Genomic DNA, 25,821 nt, shown 5'->3' with positions numbered 1-25,821 from the left:
TTTTAGATTACATGTTTCATTAATCACTTTGGCAACATTGTTAATAATCTTTCCTCTCTCCTTCTTTTATAGGCTGCTTGCTTTGCCTTATTAGGAGTCCTGTTTATGATAATGAGCCTGAGCTTCATCATCATTGATTGGACATCAGGGACCAGTAAAGGAAGTAATCATTAGGCCTCCCCTTCTAATGGTTTATTCTTTTTAATATTACTTTCGGGTCAGTAGTTGGGGAGGATGCATAATCTCTCAGTGATCAGTCACAAAAGTAGTACCAGATTCTTAGCTTTAGCTGCATTCAATCATTGTATTAGTTAGCCATGTGACCTGCATATGCTGTAAATGGGGTCTTGCCCCATCTCAGGCCGGCATTAAATCCATATAAAGGCCATCCGCTGCCAAAAAGGAGTGGTTGGGACATGGAAATTGGGAGAAGATAACCAGAACAAGAAAAACAAAGCCCATGATAGTTAGATTGTGCCATAGCATCAGCACATGCAGTATGCAGGGTTTGCAAACAAAAGGGATTTTGCATTCTAACCAAACAGACTCATCCGCTGGCCCAACCTCCCATACATCCCTTCATACCTCTGCCCTTCGGCCACATTCACAAGAGATTAAAATCACAGTAAGTGCTCCGTTCTTATGGGAGGATTGGTGGTTATTAAAGCGTTCATTTCATCATATCTCATATTAGATATAGCAATACTCTGTGCAATAGCTGTGAGATATCTGACACTGAAGGCTGTTGAGAAGCCACACACGACCTTGTCCAGAATCCAGGCTTGATTTGGCTGCAGTCTATTACACAATTTCAAATTATGCAAACTGAACGTATAGATGTACCTGTCACATTTTTATATGGATTTATAAGATTTATCCTTTCTACAGTATTTAGAGAAATATATTAGTAGATATACAAGCATAAATATATATGATATATATAAGAGTATTCCAATTCATCCGGTGTTCTCAAGGTTATCTCTCACATCCCTTTACAATATTTGTGACTATTCAGCTAAAATGCAATCTTTAGAAGATTTAGATTTTAAAAGACAGAATTATCCAAGATGAAAGGCACATTCTTCTTCTTTTTTTTTTTTCTTTTTTTTTTAGAAACACTACTGGTTGCAATGAGAAAGCACAGATTGGAAAGCACAGTTAATCATAGGGTCAGTTTGTAATGATCCCATGAGTTCTGCTGACAGACTGATTTTGAAACACTCTCTGGATTTATATGCAGAGAAAACCAAAAAACACAGATTCACAGGGTCTTCTCCTTAAGTGGAGAAACAAATGTGGTGCATTGATGCACATAAAGTTTTAGCTACAGGGTGGTAACATTGCCCGGTGGAAGCTGATCGGTTTTGCTTCTTTAAAAAAGAGGCTACGTAGACGGATGATTTTGGTCATGCGGCGAATATTGAAACTGTAGCACTTTCAGTTGAAGCACAACTTCCGCTCAGTCTCTTGACCCAGTTACGACTTATGACATATTCATAGCTTAATATATTTTGTAGACAGATATATGAATAAAAGCCTATGTACTACTAACTGTAAACTGTTTGAAGAAAAAAAGTAATGTGTGGATGTCTAACATGGTACATGAATATTTTAAACTTTGTAATTGAAACTTGTCATCCTAAAAAACTATAAATCAAGCACTTACTGGCCCATAATGATCTTAGTGGTAACACTGTGGTGTTTTAGTGTGTGTTTGTGTGTGTTCTCTCCTCTTCTCGCTTATGGAGAAAGAATACTTCAGTAAGTGAATGTACTGTAATGGACTATAAGATGTCTAAATGAGATGTGCATTTAAATTGTGGTACTTTTTTATTCATTTTTGTCTGTTTAATTAATGTTTAATGGATAGACCAGCCACACATATAAGTAAATCATCATCATCTGTGAACCAGTATTGCCATAATTGCATATCTCGATATCTTTTTTCAGTGTTTTACCTGTCCCTGGTGCTGCATCGAGTGCCTGTCAGACAGCAAAAAGGCACTGTAATGTATTCCAAATTACAATCTGTACTTCCTTGTTTTTTTTTTTTTAAATGCCTTGGTTATCATGGCTTCATTTCCCTTTTGTGGTCTTTTGGATATATATACATATATAGAGAAATGAGAAATTAATGATTAAATATGTCTGCATGATTGCTGAAGTGCATCATTGAAATAACCCATTGATCGTTTTTTTTGGTAAAGAAGCATTTAGTCGTGTGTTCTGGTGATGGTCAGATGTTATATGTAGTGGTGTCATGCCTCACACACCAATGTGGTTTCTCAAGCACAAAAGTGTCCCATCGTTTTAGCAGTGTGTGTTGATGTCTGAGAACTAAATGTGCCAGTTGTTAAAGAATTGCCAGTATCTGTCCTTAAATATACCAGTGGCTCTAAATGATTCTGGATTGCTTGAAGTCTGAACATGACTTTGAAAGTAGTCACATTGCCCAAGTTGCATTTAAATATCAGACAAATATATAATATATATTTCATTATTTATATACTTGTATTCAGCTAGGATACATCAAATTGGACAAAAGTGACAATTAAGATATGTTTCTGGTCTTTTAGAACTATCAAAGAATGCTAACAAAGAGCACAAAACCAGCATTTTAGAATTATTTCTGAGTGACTGATGGAAATTTTGCTTTGCCATCATGGGCATAAATTGCATTTTAAAATAGATTCAAATAGAAAACAGTTATTTTAAACACTTTCCTGTATTTGTGATCAAAGATATGTAGTTTTGGTGAGAATAAAAGAATCTTATCGGCCCCAGATGTGCATATCTATTCAATTATGACATATATATACATATAAATATATATGTGTGTGTGTGTGTAACAGGCTAAAAATATAATTCCTGTCATTTGATTTTGGGGTGACATTTGGTGAGATTCACTGAGAGAGATTTTAATTTTGATTTGTTTTGTTTGTGATTATTTTTAAACAGAACATAATGTTTGTGAGTATTTTTAAGGAGAAATGACTCCTGTCTGATGTATCCACTGCATAAAATTATGATTTTATGATGACGGTAGTTCACTTTAACCAGTAAGATCTTATTAACTTCCTATCAGTAGAAATCTCTAGTATCAATGACGAATCATGGATAAATATGGTTCCCTTTATAAAAACACAGTCTGATTGCTGCAACTAGAGCATTAGCAGTGGTGCACCAGAAACTGCCCTGAACGACAAGATCCCCCAAGATGCTATGCTTCCATCCCCAGGCTTTCACACGCACAGCTTTGTAGCTTTTGAGCTGATGTCTGGACTGACAGCAGCACTTTTCAAGCACCTGCAGATCACACCGTTACACGATCTCCAAATCTGCAAGGTATCACAAAGTAGCAGAAGGGGGGAAGAACTGAATTGTCTTTTTAGCAGCTGTGTACTTGTGTTCAGTCAGTGTGATGTTTCCCTTGTGATGTAATGAAAGTGTCATCTGTTTGTAACAGTTTCTATGAGTTCATTACTTACATGGCAGCATTTATAAATAATGTACATAAATGTAAACCCTTTATATTATAAGCACATCTGTAGTTTGTATATTGTAAATAGTCAGATGATGTTTAGTCTGATGATTAAAACGTAATAATTTTTAAAAATGCTTTTTAAAAAGCCAGTTTATGTCTTTATTTTCTTTATTCTCAGTATCGAGTACATTGCTGGCAGTTAATGTACTGTAAACAATGTTCAAATAAAAAAAGAATAAATAATATTCATTCATTCTTGATTCAGTCTACAGCTGTATTTCTCATATTCATGTGGTTACTTGATGTCTCTGTGGCTCACTGAACAGGTGACCAATGCAAAGAGGAGTTCAATGCTCTGTTTACGTGTCGTAGATCTATCTAAAGCAACCTTGCAGGCTGAGATGAGGTGTGTTTTTCAAGAGCACAGTCAGTGGTCTGAAAGCAGTTCCTGGGGCCAAACCTACAGATCTTTTCTTCCACCCTCAGCAACTGTCTCTTTTCCTTCCTGCTGATTGTCCACTTAAGTGTAAAGCTGTTTATGTCAAAACAGAATCTTGCTTTGAAGCAGCAGTTTCCTGAAAATGTTCACATGGTTTGTGTTTCCTCTTTACAAGAAAATGTGCAGATAATCTAATTGAATGCATTCGATTTGACAGACACGCTGAATTCCAAAAAGATACTAAAGTTGAAAGTACAGTATATGACCTCAATACACCTTTTAAAATAGAGGTGGGCCTACTTTACTGGCACAATGTAAAACCTGTAACCTTTCTATTTTACAAAACGTTAATTTAATTGTTTTTCAAACTGAGACAAAAAAAAAAGTTCTTTAAACAAAGATTCACTGGAAGGTTCTTTCAGAATCAGAATGTTTCTTCTGTGGCACTGCTGAAATTGCTCAAATTGATCTAAATTTGTTTCCCTATAACACTGTTTACATGCATGTGTTATCCAACTATAATCTGATATAATCTTCATTTCACAAGGAAATTACGCAGTTACACTTTTAAACTCGTTCTTTCAGTTCTGTTTATCCACCTTGTTTTACGGGTGCTGCCGTTTCTAATCTAACTTCAATGTGCGAAACTTCCGGTGTCATTAGCTTCCTATTCTTTTAGCAGTAGCTACAAGAACTCGTTATGCCGTTTTACATTTCAAAATGGTATTTCTTATCATATTATTTTACACATTGGTTTGTAGCGCAAATATTTTACAGTTTACTACACGATTCTTCTAATCATTTACATATCGCCGCTAATAAATCAGAAGTCTCGCACATTCACAGAAATTTCGAGTTGCAAAATAAGGTGGAAATTGAGAGTCGTGTCTTTCTATCTTGAGTTTAGAAATAAAGACAATCTTTTCAGCTCTTAAACTCAACTGTTAACAGTTCAAAAATACTTTCTGAATAACCGTTAAACAAGCTAAATGGAATTTAGACTGGTGTCTAAAGTATAATTTAACATAATTTCAGACACACGGGGGCGCTGTATTTGCTCTCGCTAGCCAAACGATGGAAATGCACTCCATGTGGAAAAATCATTGCGAGCATTTACTTTAAACAAGGTTTTATCTCCTGCCTAAGCGCAAATCATCCAGAACACGTTGAAATCAGTGCGTCAATATTGACACAAGTCTCAACAAAAGACATTTCTAAAAGAGACTCTAAAGAATGTCATTTGTCACCGTTGAAGGGCAAACAAGAGAAAGTCAGCTGCCTGTACTAACTACACACATCACACACACAGGCCGTTTTGTGTAAAGAGACTTCCAAAAATAGTTATAAATTTAAAAAGAAGGTTTAAATTAATTTATAAAATAAAATAAAAGTCTTACCAAACCACTTTAAATATTATTTTGTATTTTTTTCTGTAATTAATTAGCTGTTGTTTTGTTTGCTATTCAAGTTAATTCGGGTGTAAATACTTGATATTTACTTTAAACGGGAATACTGCAGAAAAACTACATTTCCCATGAGCACCCGCGGTGGGCGTATCAGCGAGGGGCAGGCTGGCAGCGCGTGAGGAGCCCAACAGTTCTGAACTGTCTTCTGCTGCGTGTGGCAGAGAGCAACAACTTCTCAGCAGACTGGGGTGTGGCGGCTTTGAAAACGCTGAAAGAAATCAGAGACAGCTCAACGTTTGCTACCTAACGGCGCATATTATTAAAAACCCTCGGCGATCAGTGAACGGACTTAACCGAGGAAGAAAACAGCGGGGATTTTTGCATTTTCCGATTCATTCAGCCTCTCGTCGCCCAATATCTCAACGTTCGGTTTGCGTTTAAAGACCTGAGCACAACGGGTTGATCTCAACGGTTTTTTTTTTTGACAAACTTTTTGTATTCGTGGTTATGAGTTTTTCTCCTTCCCTGTCCGCGTGATGTAAAACTCCAGCGCCTGGCTAACTTACTTATTAACGTTAAGTTACTTGGTTTCTCTCGGGAGACTTAACCGTGAAAAACATTCCAGGTGTTGTCCTAATCTGAGGACCTTCAATATATACATTACTCTTTTTTCCAATCCCAAAACGTCTTTTGAAAGATTTTTCGGACGTATAAAACGTCAGTTTTGGATCTACTAGTCTTTTAAAGACATTTCCCCTCCTTGGACTTGCGACAGGCATTTTTTTTTCAAAGCCAAAAGAGGAAGTTAGTCACGGAAGACTAATAAAAAAAAAAAAAAAACTCCAGTCGCTTTAAAAGGGTTATACCTTTTCGTTTTTTCTCCTAAATCTGCACTCCTAAATCCGTCGCCCTGAAGCGCGCATTCGGAACCATGGGCTGTACCGTGAGCCAGGAAGATAAAGCCGCGGCAGAGCGGTCCAAAATGATTGACAGGAATCTGCGCGAGGACGGAGAGAAAGCCGCCAAAGAAGTGAAACTTCTGCTGTTGGGTGAGTGACGGATCTAGGATAACGGTCAGGGACGCGATGCTGCTGTAAAATATCACGGTTATAAGCACTCTGTCACGTCTGTAAGTCTCTGTTTGACTGAAGAGCTCGTTTTAAACCTTTTTGAGACGGAAAGGGACACAGTCTTGCGAAGTTTAAGGGCAAGTTTCAAGGTAATGCACGTGTGTCAGGTTTCCTCCTCAGGTGTGGCCTGCGAGAAACTGTCAACTACGATAGTGCAAGCGTTTACATGTTCAGCAGTTTAAGTGGGACATACTTTACTAGTTTTTTTATTTCCTCCCAGTTATTATTGTTGTTTACTCAAAAATTTGACCTGAGGTATGTGCTAAATTGATTGAGATAAACTTGTCATGTGAGAAGCTTAGTTACCCAAAAAGCTCTGTGTGTGTGTGTGTGTTAGATGTTGACACTCATTTTTGGCACTCAACAGGTTAGTGTTATTGCTTCACAAGGTTACCAGTTACTTTCAGTAATCATGACTATTGACTATTCCATGACTCAAATGGAAGAATGAGATTTATGCAACAAGCCAAAAATGTTAATAATAATAAAATATTAATCTTCAAAGTAGCCAGCCTTATTTACATTATATTTACATACGTGTTTCACAAATGCTTTTGTTCAAAGTGACTTACATTGCATTCAAGGTACATATTTACATTTTTATCAGTTCTTCCTCTTCCAGGGAATTGAATCTATGAACTTGGTGTTGCTGAGGCCATGCGCTGCTGTTTGAGCCACAGATTCTTAATGTGGTGCATACTGAAGAAGGATGCATGTTGGGAACATGTTGTTTGTTTCTTCAATATTTGGTCCAAATGTTCATTCTAAGGATTCGATTTAGATCAAAAGCTAGATAATCCTGAGAAACTAATTGACTAGTGTGCCCAAACCTTTGCCGGGTGGTGCATGTGCAGAACTTTCCCAATCACAGAGAAACAGCAGTATGTAGATGTGGAAATTGGTTATTTCAGTGTGACTTTAAGGGGAGAGGTTGAGGGAATGTTTTGACAGCGCCTGTGATCACTCTCAACATCTCTTGTGGTGCAGCATGGCCACACACACTCACACTCAGCATGCACTTTGGCCTGGCCTGAACTGTTTTAACAGAAATGCAGGAATTCAGTGGGGGGAATGTTTTCGGAAGGCTTAGAGCCCAAACAGAAGCCTGGAACATCCACCCTGAGCCAAAGAAAGTGTTGGAAGTAGATTTTTGGCAGGGGTTGTTGTGTATTGTACCTCTTTGCATGTTTGTTAAGGACTCTTGCTGAGAAATAAAATACTTGATGTGGAGCTTTTTATGAGGTGTTCTAAAGCCTTTTGAATTTTACTTTATGAAAGCAGAAAATTGCTTTGGCGTACCACTGAGTTGACTTTTAAAAACATATGTGAGGGAGACGATGTCGTGCCCAGCAGTTTTTGGATTTGCACAGTCATTTTGTTTGTTTTCCCCTCCTTCACGTTTAATGTCAAACACAATCTGTTAGATATCTTTCAAAATGGTGTTTGTGGCAGGTGAATTTGAAGAGTTTAACAGCCACGGATATTTTGAAATTTGTATAAATAATGTATTTTTGTCCCACTGACAATGAGATTACTTGGTTTTTCCTTCCATATGTATGATAAACACCTTCAGCATCATATAGAGGATGATCCATTTTCAATGCCGGCCACAAAAAACCTAAGACTCATCAAGATTTTGTTTTTGATATTTTTGCTTTGGTATCTTTATTTGAGGAATATTCCATATGTGTTATGGAGAAGCTTGTATCGTGGATAAACTTATGATGGTTACATTTCCAATGGTAACAAATTTACCAATTTGAGTATTAAATTTACACCATTGTTTTAAGCTTTCTAATGAGTCAATCTGCAGGACACCTACTCGATTAAGTAATGATGAACAATCCCAATAATGTTTCTCCTGTCAGTAACTATAGCCTACATTTAATTCCAGGTTTCAGTGGGCTGTGCTTTAATAGCAGACATGGAGAGTAAACACTAGGTTAGGGATTTGAGTCACTGTCTGTGAAGGTTTAAATGACGCACATCTAGACAAGTAACTCATTACATTTAAATGGGAAATGACAACAGAATTTTACACACATACAGTCTAATTCCCCCAAATCACCACCAATTTCTAAAAAAACGATTACATCTTTACCCCCAAAACTTTTTCTAATGCCAGGAAAAGTTGGTTGCTTTTGGAAAATGCATGGTCTGTCTCACACAGGCTGATGTCTCAACCTCTATTCCATCCCTCTGGTCTTTCCAAACTCAAACTTTTGGTTCAGTGGGGAGTGTTGCATAGATGGATGATGGACTATTTTTAGCTTGAGGCAGATGTAGGGAAAAGTTGTATTTGCAGGCTCCCAGAACTCTGAGTTAAGGCCTTAGAGGAAGTTTGAGACCTTTAACTTTACCTCCTCTAAACGTCTTTCTGAAACTCCTTTAACGATAAGCTGGTGCAGACCTTTTCTGTTGTTTTTTTTTCTCCTGTTAAATTGCAGGAATGAATCTTTAGCTGGGCTTACCCTTCAGGTTTTCTGAACTTTGTTCAAATTTAATCTTCCACAGTGAATTCCAGTGCATTGCTCTGTTTATTTATTGTAGTCCTGGATTGTTCTAACTGCTTTGTTTTTTCCGTCTTTGCTGGCAGAAGGGGAATATTCATTTGTGTCTTCGTACTCATCACCCTTGATGCACGTACAAGTCTGAACATCTCCAGACCATTGCTTTCAGCATGAGTGCACTTGAAATCCTTTCATTCTTACTTGATTAAATTCATGAAACATTAAAGCCATACTATTTCATGTTTTAATTAATTTAATAAATTGTTTTCAGAGTTTCTGTGCTGTAGCCAATAATTTAACTCTTATCAAATGGCAAAAGGTCCAGGCAAAATAAAGGTCCAGGCAAAATATAGTCAAGTATGTATGCATCTGTGATGCTTCCCTGAACCCATTTAACAGGTTTGACAGAACCTGTTGAACTGATTCGTCCTTTCGCCTCTTTGCTTTAGCTATTGGGCTTAATAGCGTTGATAGTGATAAATAGAGCGAGAATAACTCTCAGAACACAATCCCTCAGCCTGTGTGCTCTTTGTTTGTTTTTTTTTTTTTCACACTCTTACTGTACTGACAGATGAATGCCGACAGGCATTTGGCAAAAGGCCTCTAGAACAAACAAACCGACACAAAAACCCATTAAGGCATTTTGGACTGGAGAGATGGCTGAAACTGGCACTGTTACACTCTCCTGTCAGTGTGGCTGTAATGGTCCTTCACCACATGGAAATCACGCTTTGCATGTACACACCTTATTTGCATCGTTTAGTGGAAAAAGCCGGCAGGTCCGTTTAGGATTCGGCTGCAAACCTGTCACAAGTCTAAAGATGTGTGTGTCTGTCTATCTGTCTATCTATCTATCCTTTTTTTTCAGATTTTTTGTGTTAGGTGGTGTATAGTTATAATATAGGTTAGGTTTGAAGTGCTCCACTGTATGATTATAGTCTGAGGTAATTGCAGGCTATGTGTGGAAATGGGTGTGTGTGTATGTGATCTCTTACTACTACTGACAAGGCTGGGTCTGCTTCTTTTTTTTGTCTTTAGTAGTAGTGAGAGGAATGCCCCAGCCCTACTTTTCTACTGCGTAAGATAGGGCTGTGCAATTAATCGAAAAAACGATTCGATTTCGATTTTGGCCTCCAACGATTATGAAAATCCAATAATCGAGATAAAACAATTATTGTGCTCCATTCTGCCCCCTTTTGCAGCGCTGCGCTTTCGTTCCTCCATACAAGCCCAATTTCCCGTGCAAATCAGTAAAATCATGTAACGTGACATTTGCAAAATGGGACGTGCTTGAATTATTGAAGTATATTTATTCATGTTTTTAAAAGCGTGAAAGAGAACTTGCGCTGCTCCTCAGGAAGAGATATGTGCTCAGAGACAGAACAGAACACGGACATTTAGTCATCTTTTAGCTCAAGGTGCGCGCCTTATCGGTCAAGTACATGCAAAAATGCTGCGCTTGGTGATTATTCATTTATACCTTCGTCGGTCATGTAATGAATGTAAAGAGTTGAGAATGAAAATATGCGTGTAACAGTAATTTGGATCTGTGCGGCTCTTAAAGTTACAGTGGGCTATATTTTATTTTACATTTGATTATTAACTTCTGCAGTAGGCTGTACCACGCTACATGAACCTTTTCATATAAACTGCAATAAATACAAAACTAAAGCCAAACTTAAACTGAAATGAGACATTAATAATAAATGGTATAGTGAATAAATGAAATAACCATACTGCTTGAGACTTGCATAAATAAAAACATTAAAACACAGTTTGTTTAATTTGTATCTTTTTATTCTATTGTATTTGTTCCTTTGCTGTTTTATTACTGACAGTTTAATTATTTTCAATAATTTTGAGGACTTTTTGTTTGTTTGAAAATCCGCTGGTCTCTATAATGTAGATGTAATAGCAAGTCAAGTCAAGTGTGCTTTATTGTCAATTCTTCCACATGTACAGTACATACATACAGACAATTGAAATTGCATTACTCTCAGATAACACTAACATACAGATAACACTAACACAGTAGAACATTAAATACAGATAATAAAATATAAAGTACAACTATACAACTATACAAATAGGTCATGTAAAAAGAAAGATAAGTAAAGCAGCAAATGGTAGATAGAGTGCAAACCAGTGAAGTAAACAGTGCAGATATAATGATTGTAGCAACCTTATTTACAGGAAATACATATTTGATATGTATCACTATCTTTAAATAAATCTCTCATATGAAGTTTTGGTCATATGGCCCCCTCATGGCCTAATCGTTAGTGCAAACTCTGCATGGGGTAGACCTTCCTGGTGTGATTAATCTAATATGGAGTAGTTTTGTTTTATTAAACTTTGTTTAATGTTTTATATAATTTTATGTATAAAATCACTTTGTCAGATGGCAGGTAATAAAATAACATTTTGCATAAAATCTCTTAGGCCTATTTGTGCAAGTATGCACATGCATGCCAAGCAATGTAATTTTCATGTATTTTAACATGATCTCTGGTCACCCTATTTGCCAAAGGCTTGAAAGGAACACAGTTGAATCACTAGATTAAAATGAGATGCAACACAAATAGTTTACAGAATTTGGCAAACTTTTCCTAACTGCTCTTGTTAATTTTGGTTTTGGAGGTTGATCATTAAGCTAATGTGAAAAATGGCCTTATAATGCCCTTCTTGCCAGTTTGCATGCTCTGATGAGCAGTGCATTTCAGATTGATGAAATCAAGCTGCATCTTTCCTCAAAAGGTTTTTTTTTATGTCAGTCGAGCTCAATGACCCATCACGTTGTTCTCAACTATTTCCTTAACGCAAGGTCAGAACACTCAACAAGTCCCTGTTGCTCCAGAAGGGTTTTGTTCTCACACATACATCTGGTATTGCATTATTTTTGCTTTCAAAATAAACCTTTCTGTAACTTGTAGAGAGGTCAAAAGCATCCATTGTGATCAAAGAGGACTAGCGCATTGCTGAACTCATTTATCATTAACCGTGGGGGAGTTAAGTGTGAGACTTACTAAGAAAGTCTACTGGATTCCTAGAAGTTGCTCACTGGAGGTCACAGGTTTTGTTTAATGTATTCTTTATACAGTGACTTCATGCGTGGCTAAACTTTTTAAGTGATCCGTTTGGTACCTAAATATATTTTGACAACTTGTGGAAAAACCTTGACTGGTTTTGGGTGTAAATAAGATTCAATGATGTGTTGATTAAAGGGGCTTTCCTCCGCGTTTTTACTTGGCACCTGTGCATGAATGAAATAATCAGTATGGCAAATTGCTTAAATAGTTCTTACTTTTTTTTTTTTTTAATTTGATTAATCTCAGCCACTAAATTACTAAAACCTATAGCTAGTGGTTAGTAAAAATTGCAAGTGCAAAATAAATAACCACTATTTTCTCTGTAGGCAAATCTCCTGAGTGCTTCATGGGATTTTATCAAGTATTAAATGTATTTTTTAAAAAGCCAGATGTTTTAAATGAATAGGTCTCCCAGAAGCAAAATTTACTCAGCTTTGTCATTTTTCTTGAAAGATGATGTTAAGCACCAAGCACTAAGTAGTTTATGTACCTTATATGTGCACTACATTACAAATCTTTTGAAGTCATAATAGCGTTGTATGAATATCAGGCTGAAATGAAATTTATTCACTGAAAGTCTTACTTTCCGCCACTGCTCTCAAATCGTACTTGCATTTGATTCCATTTAAATATCGTGGCAGCTTGGCATTAGTGACTTTAAAATAGTTTTTACTTGTAATTTTTTGTGATTTGCTTTGTTTGTAAGGGGTAGTTTAACAGCAGTATGACGTTGATGTCAAACTTGGTGCTAAATTGGAATGGACTCAAACACAAATAAGATTGCAGAATCATTGACATCAAACCTGGTGTACAGTCTTGACCTGGTTTATTTGAATGGACGTGAATACAAATGACATGTTTTTCTGTGTGTGTGTAAACAATGACAGCATTTCCATTTCCAGCATTTATGGGGTTTTGTAGCAGCAAACTAAGTTATCGATGTTTATCAAACCCATTGTGTACATGAATCATGTAGGCCAGTGTTCAGATTTTATTCCCTCACGCCCCTAAAATCAGGCACATTCTTTCCACATCCATGATAGAAAACAATAGTGTTGATGATAATGACGAGTTCTACAGACAAGCAGACTCTTGAAAAGCCTATACTAGGATTTCCTTTCTGATCTTTTCTGCTCTCCTCAGATCCGATTTGATCAAAGTCTTTGTATTTGCTATTGGCTCCAGTGCTTCTCACAGGTCTGAAATATACTTGCTTTGGTAGCCACGTGGTAGCCTCCTGTTACCCCTGGCACAAAAATGGTTACTATATGTTAGAGGTGCTACAGTCAGGATTTTTGAGGCTGATCACAGAAAACAGTATCTGCTGATACGATCACCGATACCGATCTTTTTAAAGCCTTCTTTTTATCATGTAGAATTCTTTATAGTGATACACCAATCAGGATTTTTAGACATTTATTCAGGGTCTGAATTTCATTTTTGAAAATGGGGGAATTCCCCTCTTAGGTGACTAATGTGAGGGTTTTTTTTTTTTTTTTTCCCAGACATTGTTACTGAAAATGCTTTTTCAGCATTGTGATTGTTTTTTACACAGTACAGTAATATAATCTTTCATAGATGTGATTAAACACAGTAAATATAAGCAACACATTATTCAATGCTTTTTACTTTTGCATTTACTTCTAGATTTATATAAGTGGCAAAACATTGAAACTACTTTTCTAACTTCATCACAAACATTCTAAATTAAAACTTACCATTGACAGAAACAATCAGCCCTACTGCCTTTTCTTTTGCATTTAAATCTTTATTACAAGCAATTCCTGCGATTCATAAAGAACTTTGTTTTCTTACCTCCACGATTGCCTTGTTTATCTAAAAGTGCTCTTTTCCTTTAAACCCAGCTAAAAAGCCAAGAAGTTGACTGTGAAACATAGTAGACTTTAATTATATGCATTTATGGTGTAATTACTACATTTTCGTGTCAATCCATGTTCATATTTACCACTAACAATGCACTGCCACTTTAATTCAATATGTGCAGTGGAAAGATTATGCAAAAATATGCACCGCATACGCACTGCAAACGGAGTATGTGTGAACCTGGCGTTATATGTGTGTGCTGCGAGTGTACATGACCACACGGTCTCCAGGACAGCGCGCGAGTGCTGCATGGTTTAAACACTGGCAAGACTTAAAAAGAAATGCAAATTATAAACTTTATAATAGTTTAGTGACGATGCGACACTGCCTTGATTGTGCAAGTGACAATTCCTGTGTCGACTGTGCAGCTCATTTGCACATTTTGAGAGAGAGAACAAGAGAGCGCACGGTGATTCACTCACGCTGTTTATGAAATTATGTCTCACAGAAAGTTTTTTTAATTGCTTTATAAGTTATTTAATGAAGAAATATGAATTATATCTCACCTTCAACATTATAATTATGCAGGTTGTGCCAAACCTCTTACGGCAAATGCGTCATTAGCTTGAGATCACTTTGAGATCGGCCTTTATAGGGACTGCCGATCAAACATCCCATAGCGTATATCGGGCGATAGTGATCGGTATCTGATCAATTGGAGCACCCCTACTATACGTGACAAACAACAAATAAGCGATGCTTGGAATCTGAAAATTATGCATTGATATTACAGTGTCAGTCTCGGTCTTTGGGACACTTGCAACTATGCTGCTCGATCTCCTGCACCTTCCTGTGCCACTGCTGCTTCTTTTAGCTTCTCCCTCACTCTCACTACTTACATTATGCCCAAGGCATCAATGACCAACTGGAACGGAGAACTGGAATGAAACTTAAATTGTAGTTTTGACTCTGCATTTTATATCATTGTTGACTGCTTAGAGCTCAACGCTATGGTTTTTTCTACTGGCCCAGAAGTTGTCATTGTTTTTGACCCTTGTTATCTTGTATTCTATTAAATAAGCTTGTATGATGCCAAAATTCATTGAATATTCTTCACTGTATAAATGTAGATTAATTCTTGTTAAAGCTACAAAAGTTATTCAGTCAAGAGCAGTGAGTGATTTTTTTTGTTGTTGTTGTTGATTAACATTAAAGACACAGACAGCAGCTGGTAAGACAAGGTAGACACAATGCATGGGTCCAATAAAGTGATACACATCCAATTTCTTTCTCAGCTGTTCACCGAAGACATAACCAACTGTTTTTGAGGATACTCGCCAAGAAGGTTATTTTGACATACTTTTGTATGTATTTTTCCATTAAAGTACACAGAACACAATGAATGGAGTTGTTATTCATGTCTTATTGTGCTTTGTTGCTTTGAAATTTGTCAAATTCACCTGTTCTGACTCCTAAGCATCTTTCACGCTGGCCCCAGGCTATTGTAATTTTGTTAAGTTAAAAATAAAAATAAAGTTAAGTTTTGCATTTTTTTTTTATTGCCATTTCATGCCAAGTTACCTATGGTGCTGTTCTTCCTTCTTCATTCTCATACCGTATTTTATATATGCTAACCTTAGCTAAAGTTAGTGGTCTTTGTCTTTCTAACTGCCATAGACCAAAAATAGTATATTTGCTGCTTTCATATAATTCAAAGCTACGGACCCCAGACATGACTGGTGGAAAGATATACATTGTGCCCAATTAATAATTCAGTTCCTCATTTGTTAAAGCTGCAGTCCATAACTTGGGGCTCTAGCGGTTACATTTACGTTAACATTTATGCATTTAGCAGACGCTTTAATCCAAAGTGACTTACAGTGCATTCAGGCTAACATTTGTTACCTAACATGTGAACCCACAACCTTTTTTTGCACTGCTAACGCAATGCTCTACCACTGAGCCACAGGAACACAGGTTAATAAACAGAACTGCGTGCGTCTTGCAGAAGAACATTGTAGCCGGAGCTACTTCTCTCTGTTTATGTCTATGGCGAATCATGCAGGTACTGGGCTACTCCGCAGTGCTACCTACCCGAACCAGTCTAAATAGTCAGAATATAAAAACTTATTATTGGTGCACCATAGTGATTCAGGACAAGCCAGAAATACTGTTTGGAAAATGGCTTCATGGTGTACTCGCTTATTATAGAAATTTTGTAAATTTTGAACACAAAAAAAATTACGGACTGCAGCCTTAATGCATTCCCATGTTTTAATAATTGGTCCCCTCACTTTGATTTTACTGATATGAGGGAACAAATTAGTAAAAACAAAAAAGTTGCTGGCAAATAAACAGCTGGGGTCAGCCTCATTTAGTAAAACGTGGTCACGGTGTAAATATATGTCTTTGGGCTCTTTACAAAGCTGCTTCTAAAGTCAGAACAATTATACAAGAAAGAGTTACTTTACCTAGTCTCGCATAGCCTGATCAGACTGATGATAGAAGGTCTGGGAACCATGGCCTGCCCAGGTAAAGTCTATGTGTGGGAAGCACTTTTGCTCTTTAGCAACTTGCCTTCTAAGGTTTGAGAAGTGGAAACTGCCTCTTGCCGAATAGTAATGTCCATCTGGCTCCATTTTACACCAGGACCAGACCTTGCTCGCTGCCTCTCGCTTTGGTCTGCTCATCTCTAAGTGGGAAAACAGTGCTCTGCCACATTTCTGTAAGAGCAATGAGAACGTTGGCATAGATGTGCGAGGTGGCCGGAAATTAGGGGGGAGATCACGGACACTGGCCCAGCCATCTGTTTGTGTAAGGCAAGGTGGCGTTGACATTGTTCAGGCTTGCTTATTGCCAATTTGCTGACATGAAAAATGGCAGATGATTGTGCAACATATTATACTTTCCTTTGAATTTAGGAAGTTGGAGCTGTATGAGATAGTACAAGCTGTATATGTTTTTAAACAGTCCAATATGAGCCTGCCATTCTGTAAACGTACGTCTGCGTGAGTGCATCACTGAGCGTCTGTTCGCTTCACTGAACTGTCTCGCTTCGGCTGTGAGGAGAAAGCAAGAGCACTCTTTGTTTACTTCAATCTGACCCATATGAACCAGCGACGTGCAGCTATTGTAAACTGCGATTACTGAGAAAGCACATTGGGGGGGAAAATGGCTTTATCTAGGGTTTTTTTGCCAGAGGTTGCTGAAATGCATTAAACAGGAGTACATAACCTCTTACGTCATCAGGAAGGTGTAAGGTCACCTCTGTAGTGGGTTCACTTTGACCGTTTTAACTCAGGAAATGGCCGTCAGATTGCATTTCATCTTATGTATTCAGCTTCCTTTTATTCATTGAAGTTAAGGTTAGGATGGGTATAACTAAAATGGGCCACATGTGTGCCTTGTGGGTAGAAGCCTCTCCATTTGTGGATTGTGATGCTGACAGGATATTTCCTTGAGCTAAAACAAGCATATATTTTATATATTAGCCTATTTATTATATATATTGTGTTATAAAGGGTTGTGTTTAATCAAAAATAATGAATGGTATTTATAATAATGTTCTATTTTAATGTTTTTTTTTTTAAATTATTTTTATTGTAATTTGTTCCAGTGTTGTTGCCGACAGTGTAATAAATAAAAAAAAATTCATCCGCCATTGCTCCAGTCTTCAGTGTCACATGATCCTTCAGAAATTATTTATTTATTTTTTTTCCGTATCGTCAAAGACGGAGAGTGCAGGAAGTGCGTAATGAGTCACATACCCCTCCTCCGGTTGGTGCAAGTGGTCAGAGTCACCTGTGTGGACGAAGGAGGTGAATTCATGGAACTTTTTTCCCCGTCGAAAAAGATGAAGTGTGTCGTATGGGAATTTTTCTGGTAATGTAGACTAACCATGTTGACTAACCAAGATGACATTTTAGCGCCGATCACTAAATAAATATTTCCAGGTTGAACATAAACTATATATCTGTGTCATCTTTATTTCTTCCTCTTTCACCCCCGATCGAGACCCACCCGCCATTTGTTTCAGTGTTGAAATAAATACTATTTGGCTTGCTACCGTGGCAGATAACACGGCTAATTAACTAGCTAACCTCAACTAATTTCCTCCCTCACATTACTTTATAGAGCAAGGAATAGCAGTCTAAAATATGTACTGTACTTTTCTGTGATTTAGTACAAAAATAAAAAAAAGTAGTTTTTTTCACCCAGACATTTAAAAATAGCATATTTTAGAGCTGTAATCGCAATACCGTGAAATCGTGATAGGTTATCATACCGTCAGAATCTCATACCGGCTCTTGCCCTACCACAGACTTTTGAATTAAATAGTTTTTTTCTCATATACTTTTTTTATTCAGAAATACATTGCATTACAGATGTAAAATAGGCAGCAAATGTCATTATGTTGAGTTCGAGCAATTTTTGGTCCATCATATATGGTCTGCCTTTTCTGAAAGTCAGACTGTAAAATCACAAGACTGATTGACGTCCACATATTTCAATTTATTGAAGGAACAAATTTTAATTTAATTTAACTCCAAAAGAGTTAATCTAATACCAGAGATTTTATCAAATAGACTGAGATCTCTCATCACTAATACTGGATCAATATGGCAAAGTACGAGAGGATTTAATGTTTGCCTTTGTGCCAATTTTCATGATATGCTGCCATAAACATTGCCTCAGTAGCTTGTTAGGAAGTGCTCTGTTTATTACAATTTGTAATTAGCTACAGATTTCTTCCTTTTCTGTAAGCGACGAGTTCGTTAAACTATACTCTCTCCTTGACAGTTAACAAGAGAGTGAGACAGTGAGGTGATGCCGCTCTGGCAGATCTTTGTTCTCAGGACTGCAGGGCATGAAGAGATGGTGCTAGTCTCTTGGGAGAAGAAATATCAGCCAGCTCGGTCTCAGACGTGCTGGTTGGAGGGAGTGTAAATGAAAAACACTGAAACTCCCATTTCCTTTTCAGCCTATTGCTCGCCTACACTGGCCCACTAATCTTTGCGTCTGTGCTTGCAGAATGATGCACAAAAGAAAGACATTCATTAGGGAAAACACTTAAATGAAAGCTCTCGCTCGTTCCTGTATTAGCGTGCTCTCTAGATTTAATGGTCGACTGGTTGGTATTAGTGACGTTAACTAGATTATCTGCCTTTTTTGTCCTATTCTGTCAATCTCAGTTAATTTGTGTTTATAAATATGACCAGCATAATAACACTGGGCCTCTTTTGACTGACAACAACCCAACAGCTAGTTGATTATGGATACATGTAGTTCTGCACATCCCTGCTTTGGATTAGCATTGTGGCGAGATCCAATTTAAGTGGCCATGCTGTGCCTGATTTCTTTTATATATTCAGTCCTGTCCCCATAGCTGATGTTCAGCCCTAATTTGTATAATGTCTTCCTTTCACTTTTGATTTAATGGCTGCTCAACAGGCGCAACTTGTGCTTGTGCCTCTCGCTTGGCCCTTTTCCCCTCATTTGGTCAATTCAGCTGTTCAAGTCACATTGATTTTAATTATCACAGAGAGTCTGGAGCTTGTACACGGCCACATAATGGCCACTAACAGTAGCCCAAATTTTTTTATTTTCGGTGACATGGCTAACATTTGTTATATTTATCCAGATCCCTGGGGGTGGAACAAAACCAGCAGCTGTATATAGAATCTTTATAGCACTCTCAACCACAAAGCCATTAGCTGTCTCTCAACCCCTGTTTTAAAAAGCTGGTGTTTTGGTGCTGGAAGAATGATGTCGTTTCCTGTCCCCCCCAAACCACTTCCTGTTTTGGCTCATCTCAGCTAGTGCTGAGACTGAGGTTGGTGCTATACCTTTGTTCATTCAGAACTGGAAGCTCACACACCCATCCTGTTGAACGTTTCATACTCATTCATGGGCAAATTGTCAAGTGCTTCCTTTTAAGTGGCCCAATTTTAAGTAAAAAAAAAAGCCTTTATGGAGAATCCACCTTGAAAAGTATCATTACAGATCATAGCTTTGTACCTTGCGATTTAATTAGATCCAGATGTCAGTTGAAGACTGCACTGCTGTATATGATAATTAATTTTGTTTCTGAGTGTGTTTACACTCGTAGTTTGGTTGTATTGGTAAATTATACAATTAGTCCTGGTTCTTTTAGTATAATTTTTAAAACCTAATCTAAAGATACTAAACTAAATGCACAAGGATACAGTCACAACCTGATCGCACATTTTTGATGTGGTTCTGATACCTGCATCAAACTTTCATCATTCACTTGTTTAGTGAACACCAAGGTTTAGATGGCAGTGTTCACATTTACTCAAATGATTCCTTGCGTTTGTTTGAATTAAACCAAACCTGCCTAGTGTAAACACATCCAAAGCAGTGGTTAATTAGTATTTCAGTCCTTACATGAATTTATTAGAATTTAATGAAAGCATGAATGTTATCAGGAAGTTGGTTTTCTTGTTGATGTTTCGAACAGCTCAGAGTTGAGACCACTTCTCTCTTCTGTCAGTTTTCAAGCACATCACATGTCCATTAGTGCAGGAAGCACATCCACTCAGATGTCAGGACTAAAGGCTCATTCTCCATCTTAAAATCAGCCTTTACCCAATTTCATTTCAGCATTGCACAGAAAGTGGTAAGCTGTGTAACAGACCATCCTGTCTGTGTTTTACAGTGAAGTAATGTTTATGTAAGAGAACTAGATATTGGCACCTACTTCACAGTTTAATTAAACTTTTAATGCAAATGTTATGGTTTACCATGCAGTTGTGCTTGAAAGTTGGCCAAATGCCTGAGAGAGACTGTCCACATCCGCAAATGAGAGTGAAACTGCAGTATCAGTTTCAATCTCTCTTGTGTGGCTTGCTTCACTTTTGGTCCAGTACTCCATCTCATGGAACTGAGTTTAAAAAAAAAATGCCTTTTTTGAGTTTGAGCTTATTTAGATGACCTGCTGTTGTTATATTGCAGGGAGTGTTGCTTTGTCAAATATTGATCTGTATGCTATAGTATAGGTTTGCAAGCAGACAAGAAGAGGAAGTGCTTGTACGTTTATTTCCAGACTGTCATGTGCAGTCTTTTTTGCATGTGCAAAACTTTTCACTTCCATCATGCTTTTCGTATCTCAACACACACACGCTAAATCAAAGTATGTGAGCGTGTTAATAACAGTATACCAAGATCAGGGTCGTTTCTGACACATCTGTAATTATAACTTTGATTATCACCCTTGGCTTTGTGACAGAGCTCTGCTGACGTACAGCTCGCGTAGATCAGTTCTGCAGGATTAGATGAGCTTCAGGAAGCCGTTCATAGAAGCTGTCAGTCCTGTGTCTCTACAGCTGATAAGGTAGAGCGGGCAGGGCATGTAGCCCGGAAATGCCCTATAGAGCTGTTACACACCATTCACAGGTGCCACAATCTACTTGCTGTCTTTGTGATGTGCTACAAATGTGGAATCCTTCCATCCGTTCTCCTGTGAGAGTCTCAACAGAAGCTTCATTGTTTTGTGGTCTTTTAATATATCTATACAGTTTTTTTTTTTCAGTTTTAGTTTTAAACATTTTAGTACATCAAGTTTTGCACTAAATGAAAATGAGAATGGTTTTCATGCCAACTAGCTGAAATAAAATAAGTTTGAGGTTATTATTTTGTGTTATTTCAGTTCATGTTATGTCAATTAACATTTTTTTTTAAGTTTTATATAAAATGTTTTGTAAAGGCAAGCATCACTCATATTTTCCTTGGTAAATGTGTAAATCTAGTTGTCATTGTTGCTTGCATAATTCACTTAAATTATATGGCAGAATTCAAAATTCATGCTTGAAGATGATAATACAGCTGTCATGATTCAGATCTGTGTGTGTGGAACGAACATTGAAGGTCTCGCCATTTAACAGAGATGTTTGAAAGACTTTCTCTGAAAAGATTGAAAGAAAAGAGCTTTCAAATAAGTTTAAATACTGCTGTAACAACCACTGTGGTGCCCAAGCAAGTTTAACTAAGCATTTAGTGTGTAATGAAGTGTACACCACCCATCCGCTGTGTTTGGGTGGGAGAGCTTGTGTGTATGCTGGAATAAAGTTAGCTTTCCCCACAATTAACCTGTGTCTTCTATATGATACCTGTTCTTACCTCACATACACTCTTTTAACCCAGGGCAGGAGGAAGCTGGCAATCATTTTACTAGGGGAAGCACCTTTTGAAGTGCTGACTTGCAGTCACGCCTCAGGCCTCTTCACCAGCTCTCTGAGACTGTTGAGAGCCACTTCATCTGTGTTTTTTCCAACAAATACAATCAAAAAAAAATATCAAACAAATAACATCAAACACATAACTTATTTCATACATACACAAACCACCTCCTTCTCACCACCTCCTTCAATAAACATCTGGAGTCTAAGGGTATTTTTGGGGCCTGGAGAAGTTTTGTCATGCCCTGACATTTCCTAAATATCTAAATGGCTAAAGTCTAATCTCACTGTAATCAGCACAAACTAGGCTATAAATAATATGTGAGCAGCATGTATGTACATGATTGTGTTTTTGAGAAAAAAAATGTTATGCGTGGTTAGTGAAAAACTAAAAATGTTAAATCACTTGAAAAAAGATAAAAACCATACAGTTGGTTCCCAGGAATTTTGAGAACTGGAGCTTGTAGCCTAGAATTTTTTTTTTCTAAATGATGTGAAAATCATCTTGTTTACTCACTTACAGAAAACAATATATTGATTAAATTTTCTAAGACAGTTTTTGTTGGTAAAAGTCATATGCGAGAGGCGTCAACTATCATGATTCACACTGAGAAGACAAAGGCCTGCATAATGAGCTGCATAATGACCATTCAGAGACTGAGAGGGATGAGTTACAAGAAAGAATGTGAGCGTTTGTAGTTTTTATTTAGAATACATTTAATTATCCCACAACATAATTTAATATTCACTTGTGAGTGCAGTTAAACAGTTTATTAGGAAAAATCAAAGCTGACTTTCACACTGAATTTTTTTTCCATCATTACTCCAGTCACACAGTCCTTCAGAATCTTTTAACAATCTTATTTTCTACAAAAAAACATCTTATTGTTATTATTTCATCATCATCATTATATTATTAGTTATTATTATTATTATTATTTCTTTATTAATGTTGAAAAGAGCTGAGAATATTTTTTTTTTAGGTTTTTTTAGGGGGGATAAAATTGAAAGAACAGCAATGATTATTACATTTGTTACAGTTACATTTATTGTTACATTTATATTATTTACATCAAGCTTTTGAATGGTATAGTAGTGTATATTGTTATTGAAACTTCATAATTTCACTTGATTATACATTTAGTCAGGAATTATAGTTTGAAAAAGTCTTTGGAAAAAAGTCTAACTAGTAAAATGTTTACACGTTAAGTATATAAATAAATAAAAAGAGACTTACTCATGTTTATGATCTCTGCTGAATAAAGTGCTTCATTCTTTTTCTGAGGAAATCCAAATCTCAGTTCACATCTTTTTGGGGTGAATTAATGTCTTATTCCTCTCATCGCGAAGCAAACAGTAAAATAAAAAAACTTGAAGAACAGTTTTGCTTATTGTCTTCTGTTGTGTGGGCGTATTCAAAGCCCCGCTTTCAGTGAAACATTTGAATCTCAAAGCGCGCTCGGCGCGCGGGGCGTGTTTATAGGATAATGAAGGGAGACGTGAAAAACGGACATCGCGTTGTTTTCATATGGATTACTTTATCACAGAATATTTGTTTTTCAGCAGCACTTGTTTGAGTGTAGACATGAGGCTTTGATATCTCTCTCATGTCTCTTCGTTGAGTATGCACTGAGTTACAGTTCATTTTAATGACGCATTTGTATCTGAAGATCAGCCAGACAAAGGCTTCCTTGTTTGTTATCTTTAGTGCTTTGTGTTGTTGATTATGTCTGTATACAAAAAAAGTAGACCCTTTACAGATTCGATTGATGTATTGCACTTATCTGTACGATCAAAACGAAAGTGTAATTTAAGTTCTTTTTGGGGTTATCAGGAGAAAATACCCCAAAACGCGTATACGCGTTAATCGACTCCAGAGGGTTAATCCAAGACGTATGGCAGGAGAAACAGCAGTCTGACTCACACTGTGACAAACTCTTACATTACTCATGGTTTTAATTGTTTTTTTCAGTATGTCTGTAGGTGGCGGATGATGTGCGTATTCAGTGCCACAGATGCCTGAATCTGTGCCCTCTTATCTCGGACAACTGTGGCTGTCATCAGCCTGCCGCTAAGAGGACGATTAGAAGATGGATTAAGACCTTCATCTCAATGAAGAGTAAATCCCTCGATGTTTGAGTAGACAGGAACGGATGAGGAAGGATGATAAAGACTGCACTTCCTAAGTACTTAGTGACTCAGGCAGGGGAATGAATTGCACAAATGAGAACGTTTGAGAGGGCATGATGGTGGGATTTCAGTGTTTTTTTTTTTTGACTGCTGCTTATACCTGGATGGTCTTGGCTCAAAGGGGTTTATTTAAATTAGAGCATTTTGTGCAGACATTTAATGTCAGAGGTTGATATTTAGTTGTGCATGCTCATTTTCTGTTTTTGCCTTGGATTAGCTTTGCTGTCATCTAACGTTCACTTACAAACGTAGCCTAATTTATAGGGGTGGGGGAACATTTTTTTTCTCAGATGTATCACGATGCAGATGTGGACGATTCTGAATCGATTCACAAATGTCAAAAATCTATTTTCTGTTTTTTATTATTAATTGATAGCATGATGTTGACGGAACGCAAAAGACAGTACTCTAACTCCTTATTTATCCTGCATACATCCGCGGCATGTTATGGCTCCGACAAGGTTATGTTCCATCTTCCAAGCGTTGCCAACTCACACCAGAAGCGTTAAGGCACTTTCACACGGAACGCAAAAAGCGGTGTAATCGGCGCGCGGCTGCTGCTTTCTCTCATAGTGAAAGTATTTTTTGCAGTTGAAGGTGGTGCTTCAGAAATGTGCTGCGGCATGATGGCAGCACGTGAAATCAGACTGGCACCTTCTGCTTTAAAAGCTAGCGTATATAAGCACTTGGCTTCAAAGAAGTTGAAGCGGGAAAGACCCTGAACAAGAGCCACACTATGCAAGTTGTATCAAGACAAACTAAAATATTTTGGAAACACAAATATGAGAAACCATACTACAGCATATGCTTAAGTCCGCATTAATTTACTACAAGTATGCTGCTACACTCACATGTTTCTTTTCCTGTTGGTTCTTTGTAACCTTGTTGTTGACTTGCCAAATCACTTCCATTTGTTTCATTAATATAAGATCTTGAAAAAAAAAATCATTATGGATCATTCCAGATAGCACTAGCATTCAGTAGCATTTATGGTAACACTTTAGTACAGGGACCAATTCTCACTGTTAATTAGTTGTTTATTAGCATGACTATTATTAATATATTGGCTGTTTATTAGTGCTTCTAAAGCACATATTTACCACATATTTATTTACTACCTTTATACTATTAATAAGCAGAAAATTAGGAGTTTATTAAGGCAAAAGCTGTGGTTAATGGTTTTTTTTTAATAGCGAGGATTCGATCTCGTAATAAAGTGTGACTGCGCTTTTAAATATATAATTGTTAAACTTTCTTTATCTTTAACAGATCTAAAAATGAATATTTATTTTTAATGCTGTACATTAGAGTGTTTCTTGTAACTTTTTTTAACAGCTTTATTTAGAATTTTAGACAGCGTATCTATTGGCTCCTTTAGCGAGTCTCAGAATTACTATCAGATTTTGATACAATACTTTAATTTTTTTTTAGACAAAATAGTATATCATTATATTTTTAATTAATATCAGTGCTTTCCAAGGTCACTAGTTTTGAGGCGAATAATATAATTTTAAAAAGAGACCTGTAGGGGGCTCTAGTCCGGCCTAAGCA

The 25,821-nt window shown here is 37.0% G+C and overlaps 2 protein-coding genes across 3 annotated transcripts in view; both read left to right on the top strand.

The window, feature by feature from the left end:
- LOC109069212 (sodium-coupled neutral amino acid transporter 3-like) overlaps positions 1 to 2,350 on the top strand; it is a 40,795-nt gene extending 38,445 nt beyond the window's left edge. For both annotated transcript variants that reach the window (XM_042733883.1, XM_042733884.1), the window contains one exon: positions 73 to 2,350. In XM_042733883.1, coding sequence (XP_042589817.1) covers positions 73 to 174 — 102 coding nt within the window. In that variant the 3' untranslated portion in view covers positions 175 to 2,350. The remainder of the gene's footprint in view (positions 1 to 72) is intronic.
- A 3,152-nt stretch (positions 2,351 to 5,502) lies between these two features.
- LOC109069213 (guanine nucleotide-binding protein G(i) subunit alpha-2-like) overlaps positions 5,503 to 25,821 on the top strand; it is a 62,319-nt gene continuing 42,000 nt past the window's right edge. The window contains exon 1 of the mRNA XM_042733882.1: positions 5,503 to 6,378. Within this exon, the coding sequence (XP_042589816.1) occupies positions 6,261 to 6,378 (118 nt within the window). The 5' untranslated portion in view covers positions 5,503 to 6,260. The remainder of the gene's footprint in view (positions 6,379 to 25,821) is intronic.

The sequence above is a fragment of the Cyprinus carpio genome, chromosome B11 (genome assembly GCF_018340385.1).
Source record: "Cyprinus carpio isolate SPL01 chromosome B11, ASM1834038v1, whole genome shotgun sequence".
NCBI lineage: Eukaryota > Metazoa > Chordata > Actinopteri > Cypriniformes > Cyprinidae > Cyprinus > Cyprinus carpio.
Note: the sequence above shows the minus strand (reverse complement) of the source record. Positions and strands in the feature narration are given on the sequence as shown.